The 22,523-nt window shown below is 41.7% G+C and overlaps 2 protein-coding genes and 1 non-coding gene across 3 annotated transcripts; 1 reads left to right on the top strand and 2 right to left on the bottom strand.

Moving 5' to 3' along the window:
- The first annotated feature begins 635 nt into the window (after positions 1 to 635).
- On the top strand, positions 636 to 13,114 carry LOC146392461 (signal-transducing adaptor protein 1-like). The gene is made up of 10 exons (XM_084948057.1): positions 636 to 776; positions 2,404 to 2,475; positions 2,631 to 2,747; positions 2,907 to 2,963; positions 3,598 to 3,770; positions 3,913 to 4,044; positions 4,533 to 4,602; positions 10,200 to 10,302; positions 10,372 to 10,548; positions 10,665 to 13,114. Exons 1-10 carry the CDS (start codon positions 675 to 677, stop codon positions 10,781 to 10,783), a joined length of 1,122 nt encoding a protein of 373 aa, XP_084804183.1. The 5' UTR covers positions 636 to 674; the 3' UTR covers positions 10,784 to 13,114.
- trnaf-gaa (transfer RNA phenylalanine (anticodon GAA)) lies at positions 6,635 to 6,707 on the bottom strand. Its single transcript has one exon. It is a non-coding gene; the product is annotated as a tRNA-Phe (tRNA).
- ankrd13d (ankyrin repeat domain 13 family, member D) lies at positions 12,918 to 22,478 on the bottom strand. The gene is made up of 16 exons (XM_084947992.1): positions 21,549 to 22,478; positions 21,296 to 21,431; positions 21,085 to 21,209; positions 20,812 to 20,857; positions 20,385 to 20,528; positions 19,941 to 20,130; positions 19,712 to 19,778; positions 19,429 to 19,510; positions 18,846 to 18,907; positions 18,600 to 18,730; positions 18,361 to 18,518; positions 17,854 to 17,967; positions 17,576 to 17,748; positions 17,211 to 17,290; positions 16,113 to 16,346; positions 12,918 to 13,454 (listed from the first exon to the last, which is right to left on the bottom strand). Exons 1-16 carry the CDS (start codon positions 21,630 to 21,632, stop codon positions 13,391 to 13,393), a joined length of 1,890 nt encoding a protein of 629 aa, XP_084804118.1. The 5' UTR covers positions 21,633 to 22,478; the 3' UTR covers positions 12,918 to 13,390.
- Positions 22,479 to 22,523: the final 45 nt, after the last annotated feature.

Here is a 22,523-nt window from a genome sequence, read left to right as displayed (position 1 = left end):
TTCATGTATGTATTCTGTGTATTGTGTATTTTCAACTTTGTGATAAATCTGTCTTAGTACATGGCGCCGTGCCAGCTCTCACACGACAAATCCTGCTGAATGTTTTTAAACAAGTGTTGCTTATCTTCTTTAATCGTGTGTTCAATCTAAATATTACGCTGACTTGCAATATTAAGAGCTTGTGCATGCGTGTGTATGTGTGAATCTCCAAGAAATAAGTGTAGTTAGCTGAAATAATCTTTGATCTGATGTGAACGTGTGTGTGTGTGTATAATTTATTGTGGTGTAAAGCTTTTTAGGGATATGCTCAGGTCCAAAGTACAAAAGCACACGTTAGTATGAGAGTTCTTATAACACCAGCTACTTCCTTCTTTATATATTTACTAACATTTCCTCATTCTGAGGGAGAGGACAGTGCTGAGGCTGAAGGTGGGGGAAAGAAAGGCTTATCTTTGTATATTTATGGCCTCGTGATCAAAACTCTCATATTCTGGACGCCTAGTCTCAATTCATACCCGTTATCAGAGCCTCATAAGGAAACAAAATCAGAACAAAGCTTTTCCAGGACTCAGCAGTTCGCCCTTGACTAGTGACTGCACTGTAAGACATAAGCTGAGCCAAAGCTGAGCCAAACCAGGGCAGAAGAAGACGTTGACTTGAGAGACTACTGGACAATGTCAGTGCCCCCCAGAGTTGTCCACAAGAGGAGGGAGACGATCACAGCCCTGCCTCTCTACTACTCCGGACACCTGCTGAAGAAACACAGTAAAGACAAGGTAAGAACGAATGTGGGGAATAAACAGGAGGAAATGTAAATAATTAAGAGTAAAACCAAACAAAAGCTGCAAAAGTCTATCAAAAGTAAGGACTCATAATGGAGAATTAGCTTTGTCTGCCTATTACTAAATCACTTATACTGACTGACAGTATTTTAATGCTGTGGTTCAGAGAGCTGGGTCTTACTGCACTGCACTGTAATGTTGGTTACTGAGCACAAGCATAATCTGATTACTCTTGGACTACTTTAAAAAGTGGAGACAAAGCCAATTTTGTGTTACTCAACATCAAAAAACATAAAAATGTTTTATGTCTGTACTCTTCATGCAGTCATGACTTTCAGCTGACACACAGTGCTGTGGTACACATGAATTATGTAGGACACATTTTTATGAGTTTGTTTTATTGGTTATCAAATAGGTTTTATAACTGTAAAATATTTTAATGGCATGAAAAATGTAGAGAAGCAATTTTTGACATTATTATTCAAATGTAATCTCTGCTGACTGTAGTTGTTTCAATCTGACGTAAACTGTTACTGCCTTACTGTGGAGAGGGGACTAAATTTAACCACCTTTTATCACCGGTGGGTGAGTAGCTCGGCTCTGACGGTGCATCATATTTTATAATGGTAATCCAACAATAAATATACAAGACATAGAGGTCTGTATGTAAATACCTCATCTGTAAATTATCTTACAGCCTTTAGATAAGTGTAAATACAATCATGTGACAAAGAGCATTTTTCAAAAAGCTACATCCTTATTGTTTCCACAGGAGTTAAGAGGGTAAGAGGCAGCCATGGGCTGTTAATCAAATGTACTTGATGAACTGATCATCAGCAAGAGTTTTAGCAGTTTGCTAGTCTGGACCATTCTGGTGTGTTTTAAGACAATCTACCCAGGGTCGATGTCTCATCAAGATCAGAAAAATTTCAACAACAACCAAGAGCTACATTTCAGACTCTACAGGCCTCAGTTAGCGTGTTAAATGTTAAAGTTTACACCAGAACAGTTAGAAAAAGACTGAACAAGTAGTGCATTTTTGGAAGGGTTGCCAGCAGAAAGCCTCTGTTCTCACTAAAGCAAACATGGCAGCATAGCTTTGATCCGCAAGGTTGCATCTGAACAAACCACAAGACTTCTGAAACATCGTCCTTTGGACAGATGAGACCAAAGTAGAAATGTTTGGAGATAATGTACAGCAACACGTTTGGAAAAAACAAACACAACATATCAGCACAAACACCTCATACCGATTGCAAACATGGTGGTACAGGTATCTGCAAAGTTCACAGGCCCTGTGAACTTTGCAGATACTGAGTTGACTGTGAATCTCTCTGTATACTAAATATACAAATGTGAGGCCATCTGTCTGACAGCTAAAACATGGCAAAAGTGGGTCATGCAACTATACAATGGAGAGCACCAAATCTACTAAAAAATGGCTGAAGAGAGAAAATAATCAAGGTGTTGCAGTAGCTCAGTCAAAGTCCAGATAGCAACTCGATACCGAATCAGGAAGTGTGCATAGTTTTCCACATGACTGCGTAGCTGAAAAACTGAAACAGGTCAAGTGTAAGTAGTTTAAGTGTGATGCCTGATATGTTCATCAAATGACTTTCAGGATTTCAAGAAATACTATGGAGAGCTCCGTGGGTGTTCGCTGTTTCTGTACAAGGATGATACACAGGATACCGTAAGCAGACACCTATGTTTGTTCACATTGTGCACTTGACTAATTACCTGAATCATCTTTTGAAAATATGTGGAGTGTTTAATTCCAAGAATTAGGAAGTAGCTTTGAGGGGCAATAAGGAAGTGCTGGGAGCACTGACCTGAATTTTTTCTCAGTATACAGAGAAGTTGGACCTGGACCAGCTGAAGTCGATGGAGTCAGACTCTCCATATCAGAAGAAGGAACCCACTGTGTTCACTCTCAGCCTCAGCACAGAGAAGGTGCAACTTAAGGTCTGTTGTGATAAAACTCACTTCAAATGATCCAGTTACATCAAATATCTAATCTTATAATTAATCACTGGATGGATCAATACTATACATCGCTCCAGCTTTTTATCAACTGTGTGTGTGTGTGTGTGTGTGTGTGTGTGTGTGTGTGTGTGTGTGTAGATGGACAGTGCAGACATGGGAGAGGTGTGGAGGGGTTTCATCCTGACTGTGGTCAAGGTGAGCAAACACACACCGATCTAATTGATTCAGCACAATTATTTCCATTTATACAGGATATTACACACACACAGTGATGTAGACAGTGGTATTTAAATAATGTTCACTTGGTACAAATAAAGTTTGAAGTCCTTCGCATCATTACTGCACAGCAGAAATCGAGACCCAGGCAACATTTTTCTGTTCAGTGATGATGACCCTCAGTTTCTTGTTTGTAGCTGAACGCCTGGTGTTGTCTTTTGTGATTGGATGTGTTGTGCATTCAAAGATGCTCTTCTGCCTTAGTTGTAATGAGCCGTCAGCTATATGGGAAAATCCCAAAAGATCAGCAGTTTCTGAAATAATCAGACGTGCCCATTCAGCACCAACAGCAAAGTCCGAGTCACTTAAATCCCCTTTTTTCCTTCTCAGTTTGAACTTCAGCAGGTTATCTTGACTGTGTCCACATGCCTAAAATGTGCTGAGTTGCTGCCATTTGATTGGCTGATTAGATATTGGTGTAAATGAGCAAGGTGCCAGATAAAGTGGCCAGTGAATAAATGTTTATATATTTTTAAAATATATCAGGATATATTTTTGAACATGTTACAGATGATCTGAATGGTACTGAGGTCGAGCTCGTGTTTCCTTGCAGAAGGAGCTTCCCAGTAAGCTGCAGCTGATGCCTGGCCAGGTGTTACAGCTGAAGGAGGTTCTCGCTCAGGAAATAAAAAGAAAATCCCCATCGTCACGTCCACCGCTCCCACCTCGACCAGGTTTCCTCTCAGGCCTGCCATCCAAAGACAAACTGAGCTCTGAGATTGCTGAGTAAGCACTGTCTGCTGTTTGTGTAAACACTGATAATTTGAAGGTTCAGAAAATTCTCAGATAGACTTTAAAAAGTGCTTCAAAACAGTTAAAATACAATAAATAAAAGTGTGCCTCCTTGTTTTTCCTTTGAATCCTGTAGGTGTTTCTTTGATGTGACTCGAAAGGAGGCTGAGAAGATGCTAGAGGAAAACCCAGAGTGTGGAAGCATCATCCTTCGCCCGTCCACCATGCCCAACAACTACGCCTTGACCCTCAGACAAGTGTCATCCAGGTCTGCTAATCTATTCAAACCACTGATATACACCACTGAATGCAGAATAACTGCACATAAATGACTATTGAATTTTAACCATTAATCTTTTTGTATTATAAATTTTCTCCTGTACTGACTGATTTCATCAGCACATCAGCTATAAATGTCTTGTTTTATATCTCTTACAATAATATATATTACTGAGTTTTAGAACTATTTTAATATTGTTCCTGCTAATTTCGTAATGTGACGTGAGTTTGAGTGGTTTGAAAGGTGCCAACAAACAATTTATTCACCTTATTATTATTATTACTGGTAAGTCTGACATATGGACACAGAGAATGAAGTGTTCACCGGGAACTAACTGACGATAAAAACAGTATTGAGTGGGACAGACAGAAAGTGGAAGGTAATATGAACTTTGCTCAGTGAAAGCCCATTGAGCAAAAACACACTGTGAAGAATTTAACTGTAATATAATCATCACAACGTTTCTTCTGTTTCAGTGGGCCTGTAATGAAGAATTACAGAGTGACCCAAATAAATGCCGGATTTGTCATTGAACTGGAGACACCAGTAAGTCCTTACAGGCTTTCACAGCTTCTCACCAATCAGAATATATTTCAGCTATAGGCAGTGTTGGGGAGTAACGGAATACATGTACCGCCGTTACGTATTTAAAATACAAAATATGAGTAACTGTATTCCGTTACAGTTACCGTTTAAAAAGGTGGTATTCAGAATACAGTTACTTTGTTGAAATAAATGGATTACACTGCGGTACTTTCCTGTTTCATTTTGTCGCGGGTCAGGACTGTTTGGGTTTTGTTTGACAGCTACGTTCTGTTGTTCCAGGCGGCAGCGTTACGGTTGCCATGGTTACAGGGCGACGCTCTCTCTCTCTCTGCGACTGTGTGTTTCCTGGGTGAGAGAGCGCCTTTTCGTTGTTGTTGTTGTTGTGCTAAGCTAACAGGCAGAATGCTACAAGCATAGCTCTAAAGAATGTAGCATCATGGGCAGTGTAGTCCGTGTTGCAGGGAGAATGGACTGCCATACACGTTATGGGTCTGTGAGCGCGAGGAGGGAGAAAAAGGGGAGTGGAAAGGTACGAGTTGTCATCGAGCAAAAACGGGAGCTGGAAGCATGTAAATATAATAATAACCACTGTAGCCAAGAAGAGAGCCTGACGAGCCCAGCTGTAAGTAAGCTATTAAGACTCGACTGTACACTGTGTTCGTGTTTTCCTCCGAAAACAATAAGTTCCGTTGCAGCAGTCTTTCAACGCCTCTCTCTGTCTCTCGCAAGAAAAGTTGACCCACACAACAAAGTAAAGCTATTTTTCGGCTACGAGCCGACAGGGACCCCGCCGTATTAGTCAGAGGTCCCTTTACTACAGTTCGGAGTCGCGGACCTTCAGTAATAGTAATAAATCACACAGCAATAGTACATTCACGTTGTTGTTGTTTTATCCCATTGTAAAGTGTCCTTGGGTGACTTGAAAGGCGCTCATAAATAAAATTTATTATTATTATTATTATTATTATTGTAAAAAGCATGATAATATATTAAGTATTCCAAAGTATTCAGAATACGTTACTGTCATTGTGTAACGTAACGGAATACGTTACAGAATACATTTTGGGGCATGTATTCTGTATTCTGTAATGGAATACATTTTAAAAGTAACCTTCCCAACACTGGCTATAGGACACATTTACACATAACGTTCCTTCAAAGCCACAGGAGCACAAGTGATTCAAAGAAGAATCATGAGCATGTAGTGAGTGAAATTAGAGGTGGACAGATCAATCGTGTCGTTAACGATACTGGTTTTGGATCAATACTTTAGTAAGTTGTTTGGAGACATTTACCTGATGGCATTAACACATAATCAAAGCACAATGCCAAAACCAGGGACCTTCAGATCTTCAGTCTGACGCTCTCCCAGCTGAGCTATTTCGGCAACAAACGTGTTCAGCAGAAGGAGCTGTGTGTTCGCCTCACTTGAACAAACCTCAGGCTAGTTTTAAGTCATGATCCATGCCTAGAAACTCACAGGAAAAACAATTAAAATGGGATTAACTTCAGATGAAACCAGATTTTTTTACTGGGGCAACCCACATACACAATTCTGTTCAGATTCATGGATGTAGAGAAGGAGGACATGCAGAGGGTTGGTGTTGCAGAAAAATACTGTAGTTCACCTTTTTTAAAGATTGATTAATCAGTTGATCAAAGCTCAATGCCAAAACCCAGGATTGAACCAGGGACCTTCAGATCTTCAGTCTGACGCTCTCCCAACTGATCTATTTCGGCAGTGAAAGGGTAGGACGTCCCCTTACTTTAACCAAACTCAGACGCACCTACAGACTGAAAATCCTACTTCTACCCTGAAAAAGCTTACTTCAGTCGCTTAAAATCACCAAACACTTTGCAGTGACCTCACTTTCCAACAGCTAAGAGATGATTCGTTTCCCTGTTTCAGGAACAAGAAGCTGGTTAATGTCAGTAAACTGCTCTGCCATACCTGTGCTGTTGGTGTTTTGACTGAGTGCAAATAGAAAGGGTTATCTGACTTTAATTAGGACTCCAAATAAATGCACCACATTGCCGAAACCCGGGATTGAACAAGGGACCTTCAGATCTTCAGTCTGACACTCTCCCAACTGAGCTATTTCGGCACTGGAGTGTCATTTTGATGCATGCTCAATCATCCAGGTAAGTAAATCTCCAAAAGTTGATTCTGTTCATCTGGACGTAGCGTTTTGTGGGAGAAATGTTTCGTCACTCATCCAAGTGACTTCTTCAGTCTCAGCTGACTGCAGGTTTCCCCAATCTTATAACCAGTACATTTGCATAATGACGGAAACCAGCCCAGTGAAAGAACAATGGGCTGGGAGGTCAGTTCCTTAATCTTAATTATGCAAATTCTCATGACCATTGATCAACAACCATTGATCAAAGCCCAGTGATCAATGGCCATGAGTACCATTCACAGAGAGTTGGGGAATTTCTGCAATCACAGCATTGTAAGATGGCAAAAGATGTACCCTTAGGCCCCCTCCTCGATTCAGAGATGGTCTTTCCCTTTTCACGTAAATGCCCTCATTGACTCTGCGCTCAAACCAGCGTTCCTCCCTCTCCAGGATGTGTACATCCTCATCTTTGACAGAGTGTCCACTGGCCTGTAGGAGTAAATAGACTGTGGAGTCCTGGCCTGATGAGGTAGCTTTTCTGTGTTGTGCCATCTGCTTCGCCAGAGGTTGTTTGGTTTCCCTGATGTATAAGTCCTGGCAATCCTCCTGGCACTTAACAGCGTTACTCTGTTTGTGTCACTCTTTCTGGCTGGTTTCAGTCATTATGCAATGTAATGTTTATAAGATTGGGGAAACCTGCAGTCAGCTGAGACTGAAGAAGTCACTTGGATGAGTGACGAAACGATTCTCCCACAAAACGTTACGTTCATATGAACAGAATCAACTTTTGGAGCGCACTGGAGTATCACCAAGCATCCATGACTTGCACCAAAAAAGGCAAGTGATTCAGTAACTGACATCACCCAGGTGCTGCTGACCAACAGAGTGCCAGTGGAAACTGTACAACTGTTAGCACAAAGACAGAGGAAGAAGAAAAAGGGAAGGCATATCAGGAGGGTGCAGGAGAGAAGGAAAGGCAGGAGTGTACATACAGGGAGTGCAGAATTATTAGGCAAGTTGTATTTTTGAGGAATAATGTTATTATTGAACAACAACCATGTTCTCAATGAACCCAAAAAACTCATTAATATCAAAGCTGAATGTTTTTGGAAGTAGTTTTTAGTTTGTTTTTAGTTTTAGCTATTTTAGGGGGATATCTGTGTGTGCAGGTGACTATTACTGTGCATAATTATTAGGCAACTTAACAAAAAACAAATATATACCCATTTCAATTATTTATTTTTACCAGTGAAACCAATATAACATCTCCACATTCACAAATATACATTTCTGACATTCAAAAACAAAACAAAAACAAATCAGCGACCAATATAGCCACCTTTCTTTGCAAGGACACTCAAAAGCCTGCCATCCATGGATTCTGTCAGTGTTTTGATCTGTTCAGCAGCAACCACAGCCTCCCAGACACTGTTCAGAGAGGTGTACTGTTTTCCCTCCTTGTAAATCTCACATTTGATGATGGACCACAGGTTCTCAATGGGGTTCAGATCAGGTGAACAAGGAGGCCATGTCATTAGTTTTTCTTCTTTTATACCCTTTCTTGCCAGCCACGCTGTGGAGTACTTGGACGCGTGTGATGGAGCATTGTCCTGCATGAAAATCATGTTTTTCTTGAAGGATGCAGACTTCTTCCTGTACCACTGCTTGAAGAAGGTGTCTTCCAGAAACTGGCAGTAGGACTGGGAGTTGAGCTTGACTCCATCCTCAACCCGAAAAGGCCCCACAAGCTCATCTTTGATGATACCAGCCCAAACCAGTACTCCACCTCCACCTTGCTGGCGTCTGAGTCGGACTGGAGCTCTCTGCCCTTTACCAATCCAGCCACGGGCCCATCCATCTGGCCCATCAAGACTCACTCTCATTTCATCAGTCCATAAAACCTTAGAAAATCAGTCTTGAGATATTTCTTGGCCCAGTCTTGACGTTTCAGCTTGTGTGTCTTGTTCAGTGGTGGTCGTCTTTCAGCCTTTCTTACCTTGGCCATGTCTCTGAGTATTGCACACCTTGTGCTTTTGGGCACTCCAGTGATGTTGCAGCTCTGAAATATGGCCAAACTGGTGGCAAGTGGCATCTTGGCAGCTGCACGCTTGACTTTTCTCAGTTCATGGGCAGTTATTTTGTGCCTTGGTTTTTCCACACGCTTCTTGCGACCCTGTTGACTATTTTGAATGAAACGCTTGATTGTTCGATGATCATGCTTCAGAAGCTTTGCAATTTTGAGACTGCTGCATCCCTCTGCAAGATATCTCACTATTTTTGACTTTTCTGAGCCCGTCAAGTCCTTCTTTTGACCCATTTTGCCAAAGGAAAGGACGTTGCCTAATAATTATGCACACCTGATATAGGGTGTTGATGTCATTAGACCACACCCCTTCTCATTACAGAGATGCACATCACCTAATATGCTTAATTGGTAGTAGGCTTTCGAGCCTATACAGCTTGGAGTAAGACAACAAGCATGAAGAGGATGATGTGGACAAAATACTCATTTGCCTAATAATTCTGCACTCCCTGTATGTACAAATGCATTTCTCTTACTAAACCATTTACTGGTTAAATAAGGCGAAATAAACAGACTTTTCAACAGCATAAGATTAATTGCCAAGAACTATTGTTCCAATAAAGAAATTATTGATCAAACACAAATTTCCTTACTTTCTGTGCCAAGTAATTTTAACTGAGTAAATGGCTTGAATTTGGTAGTCATGTGGGAGAGCACCAGACTGACCATCTGCCCTCTCAGGCTTTTTTTTTTAAACATTGAACCATTTTAGATACAGGTCAGATTTAAAAGGCAGAGGTTGTGGTTCAGTTTCATGGTTTTATTAGGCCTTTATCTGATTAAATGTATAATGCCGAAACCTGGGATTGAACCAGGGGCCTTCAGATCTTCAGCATGACGCTCTCCCAACTGAGCTATTTCGGCAACGTACTACACATGGAGAATAAGAGAGAGCACTGTGACCCGTCACCTGACCAAAACAGTCAACTAATGCCACTTGGTCCAATCAGAGACATTATCAGTTGTTGATCAAATGATGACCAAAAACATCATATATAAAAGCAAAATGCACTTACAGAAAGGACACAGGATTAATAAATGCTGCAGAGAATCATTATGTGATTTATTGCACAGAGCAATAAAACTGCAGAGCTAATAAAGACTGAAGATCTGAGGGTCCTACGTTCAAGTCCAGGTTTTGGCAATGTAGTACATTTCTGTGGAGCACAAAGTTCAGATTATTGCCAGTTTGCAAGTCTCAGCAGAACAGTGAAGCTTTACAGTGTTAAACAGGCCACCTGTAATTATCGTTGTTTTATTATTATTTTATAAGCTGTAGAAGTGTCATAAAATCTGCTGTCTGTAATAGAGGAATGACAGATACTTCTGATAAATCAAAGGGGAGCATCATTAACCGAGTCTATCTTTTGCTTTTTTTCACACGTCCTCTGTAGGTGACCGTCAGCTCCCTGAAGGATGTTCTAAAATACTTCATTGAAAAAACTGAGTATCGGCTTTGTCCTTTCATTCCATCTCAGCCCTACGACACTTTGATCGGTGAGAGTACTGCTTTAAAAATGGTTACAGTGAAGTGGGCAACTCCTAACCACAGATTGTGTTCAATAGAGGCGTCACCAGCTCCCAAGTGCCTCAACACAACCCCACGTGCACCTAAACCACTACCAAAGGCACAAGTGCCCCCTATGCTGCGGTCACGGACCAAAGAGGAGATTCTGCCAAACAAGCCTGATGAGGGAGAATATGTCATTCCTGATGATCCCAATGACTCCAGCCTGAATCTAGGTGAGCAGAGTGAATGTTGATTTAAAAACAAAACAAACAAGCGAACGGGCAGAAGGTTAAATCAAGGCAAATGTAACAGCAAGTCTAAATGACTTGAATGCTTTTGTCTAAACCAGCTCAGTTGGATGATGAGCTCAGGAGAGCCCTAAAACAACGGAGAGAAAACATCTATGTTTCGACTGATGAGAAAGTCTCCCCTTATGAAACAAAACTGAATGGAAAGACAACAATCTAACACGGCACAGTGGACGACCGAGAAACCGACAGCGTGAAGTAGGGACTGGTGTAACCTGACAAGTATAACGTTAAACTTTTACCTACAGCTCAGAGATCACAATGTTCACGGTGAAAATGGCTAAATTCTGCTTTACTTAAACAAAATTTATACATTTTTCTCCAAGATGGGAGAGTTTGGACCGTTGCTTAAATATTGTGACCAAATGAGCGGACGGTGCTAGATGATCAAAAGGATTTCTGTGTTTATTTCAGTGACCACTAATATCTGCATCCGTCATTGCAATCCAGCTGAGGGGTGTCAATAAAAAAGGTGAACATTTCATCCCGTAGTCAGTCCCAAAAACTTTGTAAAAGATTAAATGTTTGTTCAAATCTTTGTACCTGTGGATGGATCCGTATTGGAACTTTTACACTGAGGGTCAGTGTTGGGGAGTAACGGAATACATGTACCGCCGTTACGTATTTAAAATACAAAATATGAGTAACTGTATTCCGTTACAGTTACCGTTTAAAAAGGTGGTATTCAGAATACAGTTACTTTGTTGAAATAAATGGATTACACTGCGGTACTTTCCTGTTTCATTTTGTCGCGGGTCAGGACTGTTTGGGTTTTGTTTGACAGCTACGTTCTGTTGTTCCAGGCGGCAGCGTTACGGTTGCCATGGTTACAGGGCGACGCTCTCTCTCTCTCTGCGACTGTGTGTTTCCTGGGTGAGAGAGCGCCTTTTCGTTGTTGTTGTTGTTGTTGTGCTAAGCTAACAGGCAGAATGCTACAAGCATAGCTCTAAAGAATGTAGCATCATGGGCAGTGTAGTCCGTGTTGCAGGGAGAATGGACTGCCATACACGTTATGGGTCTGTGAGCGCGAGGAGGGAGAAAAAGGGGAGTGGAAAGGTACGAGTTGTCATCGAGCAAAAACGGGAGCTGGAAGCATGTAAATATAATAATAACCACTGTAGCCAAGAAGAGAGCCTGACGAGCCCAGCTGTAAGTAAGCTATTAAGACTCGACTGTACACTGTGTTCGTGTTTTCCTCCGAAAACAATAAGTTCCGTTGGAGCAGTCTTTCAACGCCTCTCTCTGTCTGTCGCAAGAAAAGTTGACCCACACAACAAAGTAAAGCTATTTTTCGGCTACGAGCCGACAGGGACCCCGCCGTATTAGTCAGAGGTCCCTTTACTACAGTTCGGAGTCGCGGACCTTCAGTAATAGTAATAAATCACACAGCAATAGTACATTCACGTTGTTGTAAAAAGCATGATAATATATTAAGTATTCCAAAGTATTCAGAATACGTTACTGTCATTGAGTAACGTAACGGAATACGTTACAGAATACATTTTGGGGCATGTATTCTGTATTCTGTAATGGAATACATTTTAAAAGTAACCTTCCCAACACTGCTGAGGGTTCACCAAAGTAATCAACCCCCTCGGGAACTTGGATGTTAATGAATGAAAAGTCATGCCCTGGATGTTTGAGGATGTTTAGACTGGGCTGAGGGCGGCCATCAGTGACACCGCCACAGCTAAAGTAATAATACCAGAAGCAGGAGGGTCTGAACATGAGGATGAAACATGTTTGAGAGCCCGAGAATGTTTTTAAAAAGCTTGGACAATTTCTAGATAAGATTTTCACATTGCAAAGTTGTAAGATTATCAGTGAACGTCTTTAATATGTTCTTGATGAAAGATTGTTTACATGGCCAACGTTGCATCACTGTACTCCATTTTTGTATTTTTAATAAGTTTTGTAAGAGTGAGCTTAAACGCTGTCACTGGGGTTGAATATGATTCCAACTCTGCTGAGTGCTTTCTTGATTTACTGATTGATTGATGACTATTTTCACAATACAAAAGTGATGACTCTGATGTCAAAAATCTCACGTAGGTGAAAACAATCAACTGCCAAAGTAACATGAATAGGTTTTGCGGATTAGCTTTGGTTTTTGTCTCAGCTTCTGCCTGTTATTCATGTTTAAATGTGAAAGAAAAGAAACATAAAAGCTTAAAGCACTGTTGTTTATTTCGGATCAATGTATAATTAAATTGTAAATATAGAAAACTGATGTTTCTTCTTATTCTTTATTAATAAAAACAAAAAACAAAAAAACCCACAGACACAATCCAGGATCATTGTTATTTTTTTTTAATTTTCCACACACAGGAGTAAGCCAACATAAACTTTTGAAATGTTATAGTTTTATAAGTTATTCCATTGAGATTGCACTTTTTTATTTTATTTTTTATCTTTATTTTGGATCATGTTATAGGTTTAAAGTTTAAGGATCATTCATTACTCAGTAAAGACAGCAAGACTGTGAAAAATATTCAATAAAAAAGAAAACCAAACACTATCCCTTTTCGTCTCACTCCTTGACTATAGTGTTTATTTTTTGTTGTTTTTTAAAAGTAACGGTCTCTTCCTGTTTCACATTTTTTATATTCAGGTCCTTTACACTCTGTTGTAGCAGCCTTCGTGTGAGAAATACAAATAAAATATCTGTAATAAGTTAACATCTCAGGATTTAAAAAATAAAACAGAATAAATAAGATGATTGTTCCCTAATGTAGACCTGCCTCCGCCTGCCCTTGTCGGTGTTACATTACTTTTCGGTGAGTGACAGCTGCAGGATCCTCTCCAGCTCCTCCTCCTCCTCCTTACGCTTCCTGTAGCAAAATAAGAAGTTCATCTGTCAGAACACTGACAGTATCATCACTTTAAGATGACTTTCTTCACAGATTTAAGGCGTCTGAAAGGCTGTTCGGATCGTGTTATAAGTGTAATCTGATAATAATAATAATGGACTGCATTTTATATAGTGCTTTTCGGGGCCCTCAAAGCGCTGTACAATTCCACTAATCATTCACTCTCACATTCACACACTGGTGGAGGCAAGCTACAGTAGTAGGCTGTCATATCGCACCATCGGCCCCTCTGGCCATCACCAGTAGGCGAAGTGTCTTGCCCAAGGACACAACAACAACCGAGACTGTCCAAGCCGGGGCTCGAACTGGCAACCTTCCGGTTACAAGACAAACTGCCAACTCTTTGAGCCACGATCGCCCGATAGTGTTAAAGTAGTGTTAAATGTAAAGTGGTGTATTTGATTTTTTTAACAATGGAGTATTTGGTGAATCTTCTGATGAAATTTAAAAAACATGAAATATTAATTTGCATATACGAGTTTAAATTTGTATCATATTTTATAATATTTTTTGCAATTTATTCCATACAAATATCTCCTGCAATTTATTCGGGTTTTTCAGGGGGTGGGGTTAGGGGAGGGAGATCACACTTGTGATGTAATCTCAAAAACTCACTTAACAAATATGATTTGGCTTTAAAGGGATCAAGCACATTGTTGTGATGTCATAGCCTTGCAATGTGGGAGTGGGGGGTTTGTTTATATTAAATTTTCCTCCACAACAAACAGTAAACATTTTAACTCTTTTCTTTAATCAGTTTGTACACAAGAACATATTATCAACTTAGGTTTGCCATTAGCCAAATTTAGGTTACTCGTGTTTTAAAAGCATTAACTTCTTGGCTAATGCTGACTGAATGCTCCCTGGCCATTTGCGATGCTGATCCTGGAGCAACATTAGTATTGATGATGCAGGAACAACACCAACACACCAAAAGATTGAACAAATGTGGCTTGTTTGGAAGGACTAAAAGAAGAAAGCCTCCTCTCTCTAAAAAGCACATGGCAGTACAGCTTGGGTTTGCAAAGCTGCATCTGAACAAAGCACAAGACTGTTGGAACAATGTCCTTTGGACGGACGAGGGGTGATGATCTGGGTTTGTTTTGCAGTCACAGGGCCTGGGCACCTTGTAGTCATTGAGTGGACTATGAACTCCTCTGTATACCAAAGTATTCTAGAGTCAAATGTGAGGCCATCTGTCACAACAGAATGGCTGACTCAACCTGATTGAAATGCTGTGGTGGGACATTAAGAGAAACCCTGCAAACCTCGATGAACTGAAGCAATGTCGTAAAGCGTGACGTGAGAGACTGATGTAGAAAATAATTAGGTCAAGTTATTTATACTGAAAGGTGTTTCTATAAGCTTCTCAATCACATGGTGTACTCCGTTTCTCACAGGACCATAGCTGAAAAAAAAAGTTGTCAATCTAAGAAAACTGCACAATTCTTGCTGAATAATGAAAATCAAGAAATTTACTAATAAAAATGAATTTTTTGTTGAACAGGTGAACGTATTTAATCAGGTTACCTCCCCAAACGAAAGGCACCAAAAGCAACGTGACTTCACACCGAATTTGCAGCTCATTACCATCTGACACAAAGGAGGATGGAAGAGTAACTCACTGCTAAATGTGCATTAACTCAGCAGAGATGACTGAGGGTGACCGCCTGAAAACAATACATGAGTCTGAGTGGTCGTGAGTCCTAACCTGGGTCAATTTTCAGCTTTATTTTATAAAATTGTGTCCATAGAAGTTCATAAGACTGCAGAATGAGAAGTGACCCCCCACAGCCCTCCACCGTTTTGCTCGTTCAGTGGACTGAACCTTTCACTTTGGGCATTTAACATCTGATGAAAGCCCTCGTGCTTCATAAAGACACTTTTAAACTGCCTGTACAGCTAACAGTTTGCAGGTTCAATCGGGCCTCTTTAACAGCAGCTGAACTATGAGCTGCCATTAACACCAGAAATAATTAGACCGCTACAGCTGAAGGCTGAGATAGTTATAATAACATCAGATAAACTACTTTGCTATTTGGCTATGATAGCGCTGGGTAGCATTAATGGGGTGTTGACAAGCAGTATTTTATCCCTCATCATCTTCCTCTCCTTTTTTCATATTTTATTTTTCAAGCTTAAAACATTTTTAATGTTTCCAGCCACGTGAGAGCAAGGAAACTTGTCTGCAGTGTCCCCCGCCTCTAGCCCAGTGACAGATGGGTAACCCTGAATTAGATACGTGGTTATGAAAAAGGGTGGTTAGATGAATGCATGAATCCATCTGAATCCAACTGCTTCCCTAAGCAGGGAATAATTTGTCAGCATCATTTGATTTTTGGGAGATTTTTGACACCTAAAGTGTCGCAGTTGTTTGTCACACCATGCTGCCAAAATATGAGTTTGAGATGAAAGAGCAGAGGGCGGCACTCTCTGTGTAAATTAAAACAAAAATAAAAAAGATGACTAATACTTTGTATGCTCTACAAATTCTAGCAGGTGTGAGAGGGTTTTTTTTGTTTGTTGTGGTTTCTTCCTTCTGTCTAACAATTATAGGTCATATAAACCCACAATTTCAGAAATGACTCATTTCCTGATCCATCTCATCTCCACTCCCACCTGTCTATCTCCTCCTGCTCCCTGCAGGACAGCTCCATGGCAATCCGCAGCTGCTCATCGAAGCTGGTCGCCACGCCGTAGTGTGCGGATAAGCGCGGATCGGTCCCTGTGCTGTAGGAGAGCGGGGAGTTGGCGGTGGGGTCCAACGGAGAGACAGAAGAGGGCTGGCTGGGGTCGGCCATCTCCTCTCCCTCTCTGCTGGCCAGTGAGATGGACAGAGACTCCTGGATCGCCCTGAGACAGGAGAGAAATGAGGGTACCGTTAAATAACGACGGGTCTCTTAACAGGAGACTTTTCAAGCTGCACTTCATTACAGGATAAATTTAAGCTGGTGCTCTCAGGAGAAGGTGGGAAGAAAAAGCTCATCACTGAACTCTATTTAGAAATGTGTAATTAAGTCACTTCACAAGCCAGGGATTTCCCTACATAACAACAAGGTAGATAAGTTAAAACTGTCTGATTTTTCTTTACAGTAACAACTACAAGAGAGTTTGTGAGGTCATAACCTTTTAACCAGACATTTCACAAAGTGAGTGAAAAGTATATGATCAGTGCCATTTGTTTCCATAGTGAAGAGGCGGAGCACTGGCAAGAAAGAAGAGCCTGTTAAATTTGGTTGCAGAGGTGTTATCACTTTCTTAGAAAGTGTAAGTATTAAAGTTTAATACCAGAGAAAACATATGGAGGATATCTACCTGCATGTCCTCATATCTCTGGCTGTTTTCTGACTCTTTCATTCAGGCGTAAAACCTTTAACTAGTGTGAGCAGCGTGAAAGTGTCCGTGAACTGAAGCTGGGCCTGGCAGCTGATCTGTGTTGCATACGATTTAGACAGACTGACTGTGATAGCAGACGTTTAGTCTCATCATTTGCAGAACAAAAAAAAGTCAGAATGTCCAGCCAACAGTCCACTGACCAGTCATTAACATGTGTTGCATAGATGAGTGACTCAGCTGCCAGGTTTATGCTCCTCTCTGTCAAACACGACAATCTGGAAATAGTCCTTAGGTGTGTTGTGTGCCATCTCAGAATGTTTGAAGTAATTATTAAGGACAGTTTAAGAAAATAAGATGGGTAAAGCCTGAGGATAAGCTCACCTCTCCAGCTGAGAGTCTTCCTCGTACAGGGGAGACTGTGGCACCGGACGGCTGTTGGTGAGGGCCTCCCAGATGGTCACCTGAAAACCAGACACAAGGGTTACACCTGGCTTTAGATTTAAGGACAACCTACACAGAGACTGTGCTGAGCTTTTAAATAATTCACAGTGGAATGAATTTGAGATGATAAAAACACTGTAACAGTATTATGACCCAAGACCCTTTGTTTTTTAAAAGGTGCTGTAAAACGTCACATGAGAAGGGCAAATTAATAAACTGAGAGAAAATTTAAAAAAAAAAATAGAAAAGTCTTGAAAGGAAAAGAAGAACAAGGTTCTGTGACCCAGAAGGGCATTTGTTCTGACCTGGTCGCTCTCTGTGCCAGCGTCCAGCAGGCTCTGCTGAATGGCAAACTGCAGCAGGTTGTCATCCTCATCCCTCATTGGCTCGCTGCGGCCCGGACCGAGAGTGGTGTAGTCGGGAGGGGGCTCAAACACTGAGGGGTCCACCTCACAGTGGAAGGGAGGAGTGGCCTGACCTGTGATATGAGAAGGTACATGATAATAACAATGATAATGATTACATGTCAATTTAAAGTCACGTAAAGGTATCAGGTACCACTAAATGTTAGGTCAGTAGTTACCAGCTTCTCCGGGGCTCTCTGGTTTGTGAACCGTCACAGAACTGACCGGCTCGTCACAGCCGCACAGGTTGCTGAACGTCACTCTGGCATTCAACACATGAAACAGAGGAATCTCTGAAAGGCAGACGGAGAGTTCAGTCAGACATGAGATGTGGTGGCCAACAAGGACTTAAAGAAAAACATATAAATAAAACTCCTTCCAAACCCACAAAAGGTGATTGGAGGCTCAGAGGTGATTGCATTTCTGGGATCTTCAATATATTTAATATAATTATATACTTCATATAAGCTAGGATTGCACACCAGTTTTGACCGATGATTTGATACATGTGATTTTTACACCCTGGTGAACATAGAAACTAAAGTCTTTGCTCTCTCCTCTTTCATTTATACAGGTGCTTGCTCTTGTTATTGCAAAATAACTACCGTGAGATGATATCAAGTTGGCAAACTTTCAAAAAGTCTCAAATAGTGCCACTAACAACATATATCTTTAACCACACTCACCTATCTTGACAGGGAAGCCTGGTGGCAGGCGGAGGGTGATGAAGTCACGCAGCTTGGCAAAGTGGGCGTTCGAAATGGCCATGAGGTCTATGATGGGTGTCACTTGCTCGGCCAGGGACAGAGGGTGAGACTCGCTCAACCACAGCGTTGCTTTAAACCTAGAATGGAGGCAGAACAACAAAAAGAGAAATAAGGGTGGTGATGAACATCTGTGCATGGATTTGCGTTGTGTATCTTACCTCTGAACTTTGCTGGTAAGCTCGATGGGACGTCCAATGTCGCGGCCGTTCAAGTTGAACTCCGGGTTGAAGTATTCCTCAGCTGTAATGGCTGTGGGGTTGTGAGGACTGGCGCACTGGGACACGTTGCTCTAAGAGAAATATGGAAAGGGAGCAGTAAGTAACAGTGTTCATTAAAGGAGGCTGAAAGCAGTGTAGGTGGTGTGTGTGTGTAGATGTTAATGCATGGGCGCTGCTGAGACTTACCCCATTGTGAGCTGTGTGCTGTTCAGCAATCCCCAGGAAAGACTGCAGAGGAGTCTTTGAGCCTGAGTAGGAAGACGAAAAGGAATAAAAAGAGATCACTATAAAAGTACTACAAAAATCCATTAAAATTTACTCTGTATGGTCTGTTTAAAGTGGACTGTAAATTTCCAGCCCCATATTTTTATTCCAGCACTTTATTAGAGCAGCTCTGCAAGACCCATAGTTCAAAATAGTCCTTATTTATCTTTTACTGTGCCTATGGACTGATGATCTATCTGACATGGAGCATTCTGAGCAGTTAGATGCTTCGGTTTCAGTCTCAGAGGGATTACTCATACTTATTATTTAAAACCTTGACCACGTTTAACATGAACATTCACACTTGTAGCAGTGTATATATGACCAGAAACAAGTAAAAGCATAATAAGTCCACTTAAGGAAAGTATCCATGAAGAGCTAATTTTCTAATACAATCAACATTTTATTACAATAAATTGGTGAAAAATCACATTTCTCAGTCTCCATGATCTGTTCAAGATACACACCTCAGTTATGAGGTGTATCTGTGTGTATCCGTTGTTACCTTTGCTTCTCGACTTGTCCTGGTCTGACAGATGTTCTGTCCTTGAACGAGTCACCAGCTCCACATTGGTAGCGCTGTAAACCTTTACACAACAACGTACAAAGGAAAAGCACCCGTGAGCATTTTAGTTTGCTTTTACAAAAACATTTTTTTTTATTTTTAATAACCATAAAACATGGGTGTACAGTCAGGAGTATGAGTGTCTGCCTGTCTAAATTCAAAAGCACAGTTTGAAATAAATAATTAAATACATCTAAAACTAAAAGGGCTCACTCGCACTTACCTTAGCTTCATACCCACTGACGACCTCGCTCTTCTCAGAGCGCCAGCCCCAGATTCCAGACTTGTTCCTAAACACACAATGACAAATTAATTACTCATTGTGCTAATATAATATATATTTCTACATGATTAACTGCAAGGATGCACTCGGAGTTTATGCACGGAAGCATGACAAATGAGATGTGTAGAAATAATTGAAGAATTCTGCGTATATGTATACAGTATGTTACCGCTCAAATGCAATATTGCGAGTGTTGAGGTGCGTGGAGACAATAGGCGATGTGAGTCTCTGGGCTGTGTTCTCTTGAGATGGCTGCATTGCTGCCAGGAGCGAAGGTGCATCACGAGGGGACAACACAAGCGGCTCTGTGTACACGACCTGCTTCTCATGGTCCACCTCCATGACCACTGCCCCATCATCTGAGAAGAGACGGACAGATAGCACAAACAGCTAGGCTGTGTAATCAGGGAGCATACAAAACTCAATCAAGATACAGGTGCAAGAGGAAAATGACAATAATTCTGACAGAATGAAAGCCATCACAAAGCTAGAAGAACAGAATTGCTTTTTAGTCTTTCAGGGATGGCCTACATCAGCTCAGAATCTATCTATGCTAGTTTCTAAGTTAAAAGGCTTGCATGCTATTGTGGCCTAAGGTGCAAAAAGCGCATACCTCCACCCTTGAAGATATAGCTGCGTCGTCCTTTCAGCCAAGTCATGTGTTCAAAACCCAGGAGTGTGGTGTCCACACGGAGGCAAGAGCCACTCTTCCACACCCGGTAGACATCACTGGGGCACACTTTTGACACCAAGGGCACTGAGATGGAAGTTGAAGAAGATGAGATGCAGTTACAGTGAAGTAGCACTAGAAACAATTTGAATACCTAATGAATAAAAAGCTGGCTGACAATAAAGCTGACAATTTTTGCATGAATTTATTAACTATCAAAGAGAATCATATATGCTATAATCTGGTTGGTAGTGATACTCTAATTTTAATCCGCTGAACAACATCTGTTTGCTGCTGTTGTGGGAGCTGTCCAGCTACTTGTGGTGCTGAAACTGACCTCTGTGGATATGCATTAATGAGCCACACTCACCCCAACTGGTGAACTCCCACTTCATCTCCACATAAAAGTCTCGTGCCTGGAAGACACAGAAGACACTCTTAGATCTTCTCAAGTCTTCTTCCGTTTGTGCCTTCAGATTCAATACAGCTCAAGAGCTGCTAAAAACATACACTGACACATCAGACTTAAACTTTTCCCCATCAATCTTCAACCAGGCACCAAGGAATTGATGAGGGTTGTCTCAGTTCAACAGGTCAGGTGTAAAACCCAAGAGATTACATTTGTGCAACCAGATGGATCTACCTGTCTTAGTTTGCTGAGCAGCTCGGGAATGCCCGCCAGTCTCTCAGTGGCACGCTTGAAGTCTCTGTACTGAAGCACCAGCTGTACAAGCTCAGGGTCCCCCGTGCTCACTGCCTCCTGCAAGACTGAAACATGCATTTATTTACAGAGGGTGTTTCTCTTTCCCTCGGTAGCCTGATGGTAGGAAACAGAGAAGCAGCAGAGCACTCACTGGTCCAGCCCTGTGCGTTGCAATGTGTAGGGTCTGCAGAGTGCCTGAGCAGCACCCGGGTTGACTCCAGGTGGCCCAGACACACAGCAAGCTCCAGCGGGGTGCGCCCTCTCGGATCCAAGCGCTCCAGATCCTGCTGCAAAACCAAACACACAAGCAGCAGCAGCATGAGCGCAATGCAGTTCGACATGCCAAAAAAACCCCATCATCTATCACCAGCTCCAAAAAACAAAATCAAAGACACCCGTCTTACCTCTTTCTTCTGTAGCTCTCGATCCAGCTCCAGGTACTGATTGTTCCAAACCAGATAATGCAAAGGAAACGCTTCTTGAGCCATGTTTGACGACCGTTTGAGAGTTAATCAGCAGGAAAGCTACGACTTCTGCAGCGACACCACAGCAGACGGGTGCTGCGCTGATCGGCACCGCTGCTTAGCTAGCTAGCCTCGTTTACAGCAGGGAATTGTAAACTCTGAATGCAAGAGGTGTGTCACCAAGGGGGGAAAAAAACCTTCCACTCACTAAATATACCAAAGTCGCTAGCGTTAGTCAGCAACAAAACGACTACTGTACCTGCCTATGGAAATTAGTGGGCTGAGTTAGCTAGGCTAACTCAGCCCACTAATTTGTTGTAGTTAACGTTAACTAGCAGCTAGCTGGGCTAACGTTAGCTAACTGGCTAATAACATCATTTCCCTCTCGTTTTGGCGCCTGTGTTCCATTATTCGTAACTGAAGACAGCCTAAAATGCGCCTCAGTGTCCGCTCATTTTTTCCACAGTGTCCTTAAAGTAGTAAAATAGCGGGTGAAATTGCCGGCTGATGGAGTTAGCTAGCTTCTCCCCCGCTGCTGCCGCTGCTGCTGCTGCAACCATTCCCCCCTTTCTTATCGCAGGGCTGTCTAAATAACACAAGACACGGCCTTTACTCCGCTTTCACATCCAGGTCCCTCGAGTTGGGGCATCCGAGATGATGCTGGTGACAGTTGATGTCGGACAGCACTCGTTTCCTGCCAAGCAAACGCCTAATAAAGGCGATTACATCTGTCAGTTTGCTGCGATCCGGTACAAATATTCCTGTGTATTTACAGCCGCAGCGGTAGTTTTCTTTATTATTTATTTATCTAGGCGTCGCTTTATTTCCAGGTTATTGAGAGATGCTGGGTGGAGCCACCGAGGAGTGGATAGATGGTATAAACAGGAAAATACTAGTGATGTAATTGCAGTGCAT

Source organism: Perissodus microlepis, chromosome 2 (assembly GCF_051167445.1).
Source record: "Perissodus microlepis isolate ML-2025 ecotype Zambia chromosome 2, ASM5116744v1, whole genome shotgun sequence".
Taxonomy (NCBI): Eukaryota; Metazoa; Chordata; class Actinopteri; order Cichliformes; family Cichlidae; genus Perissodus; species Perissodus microlepis.
This window is presented reverse-complemented; position numbering and strand designations above follow the sequence as displayed.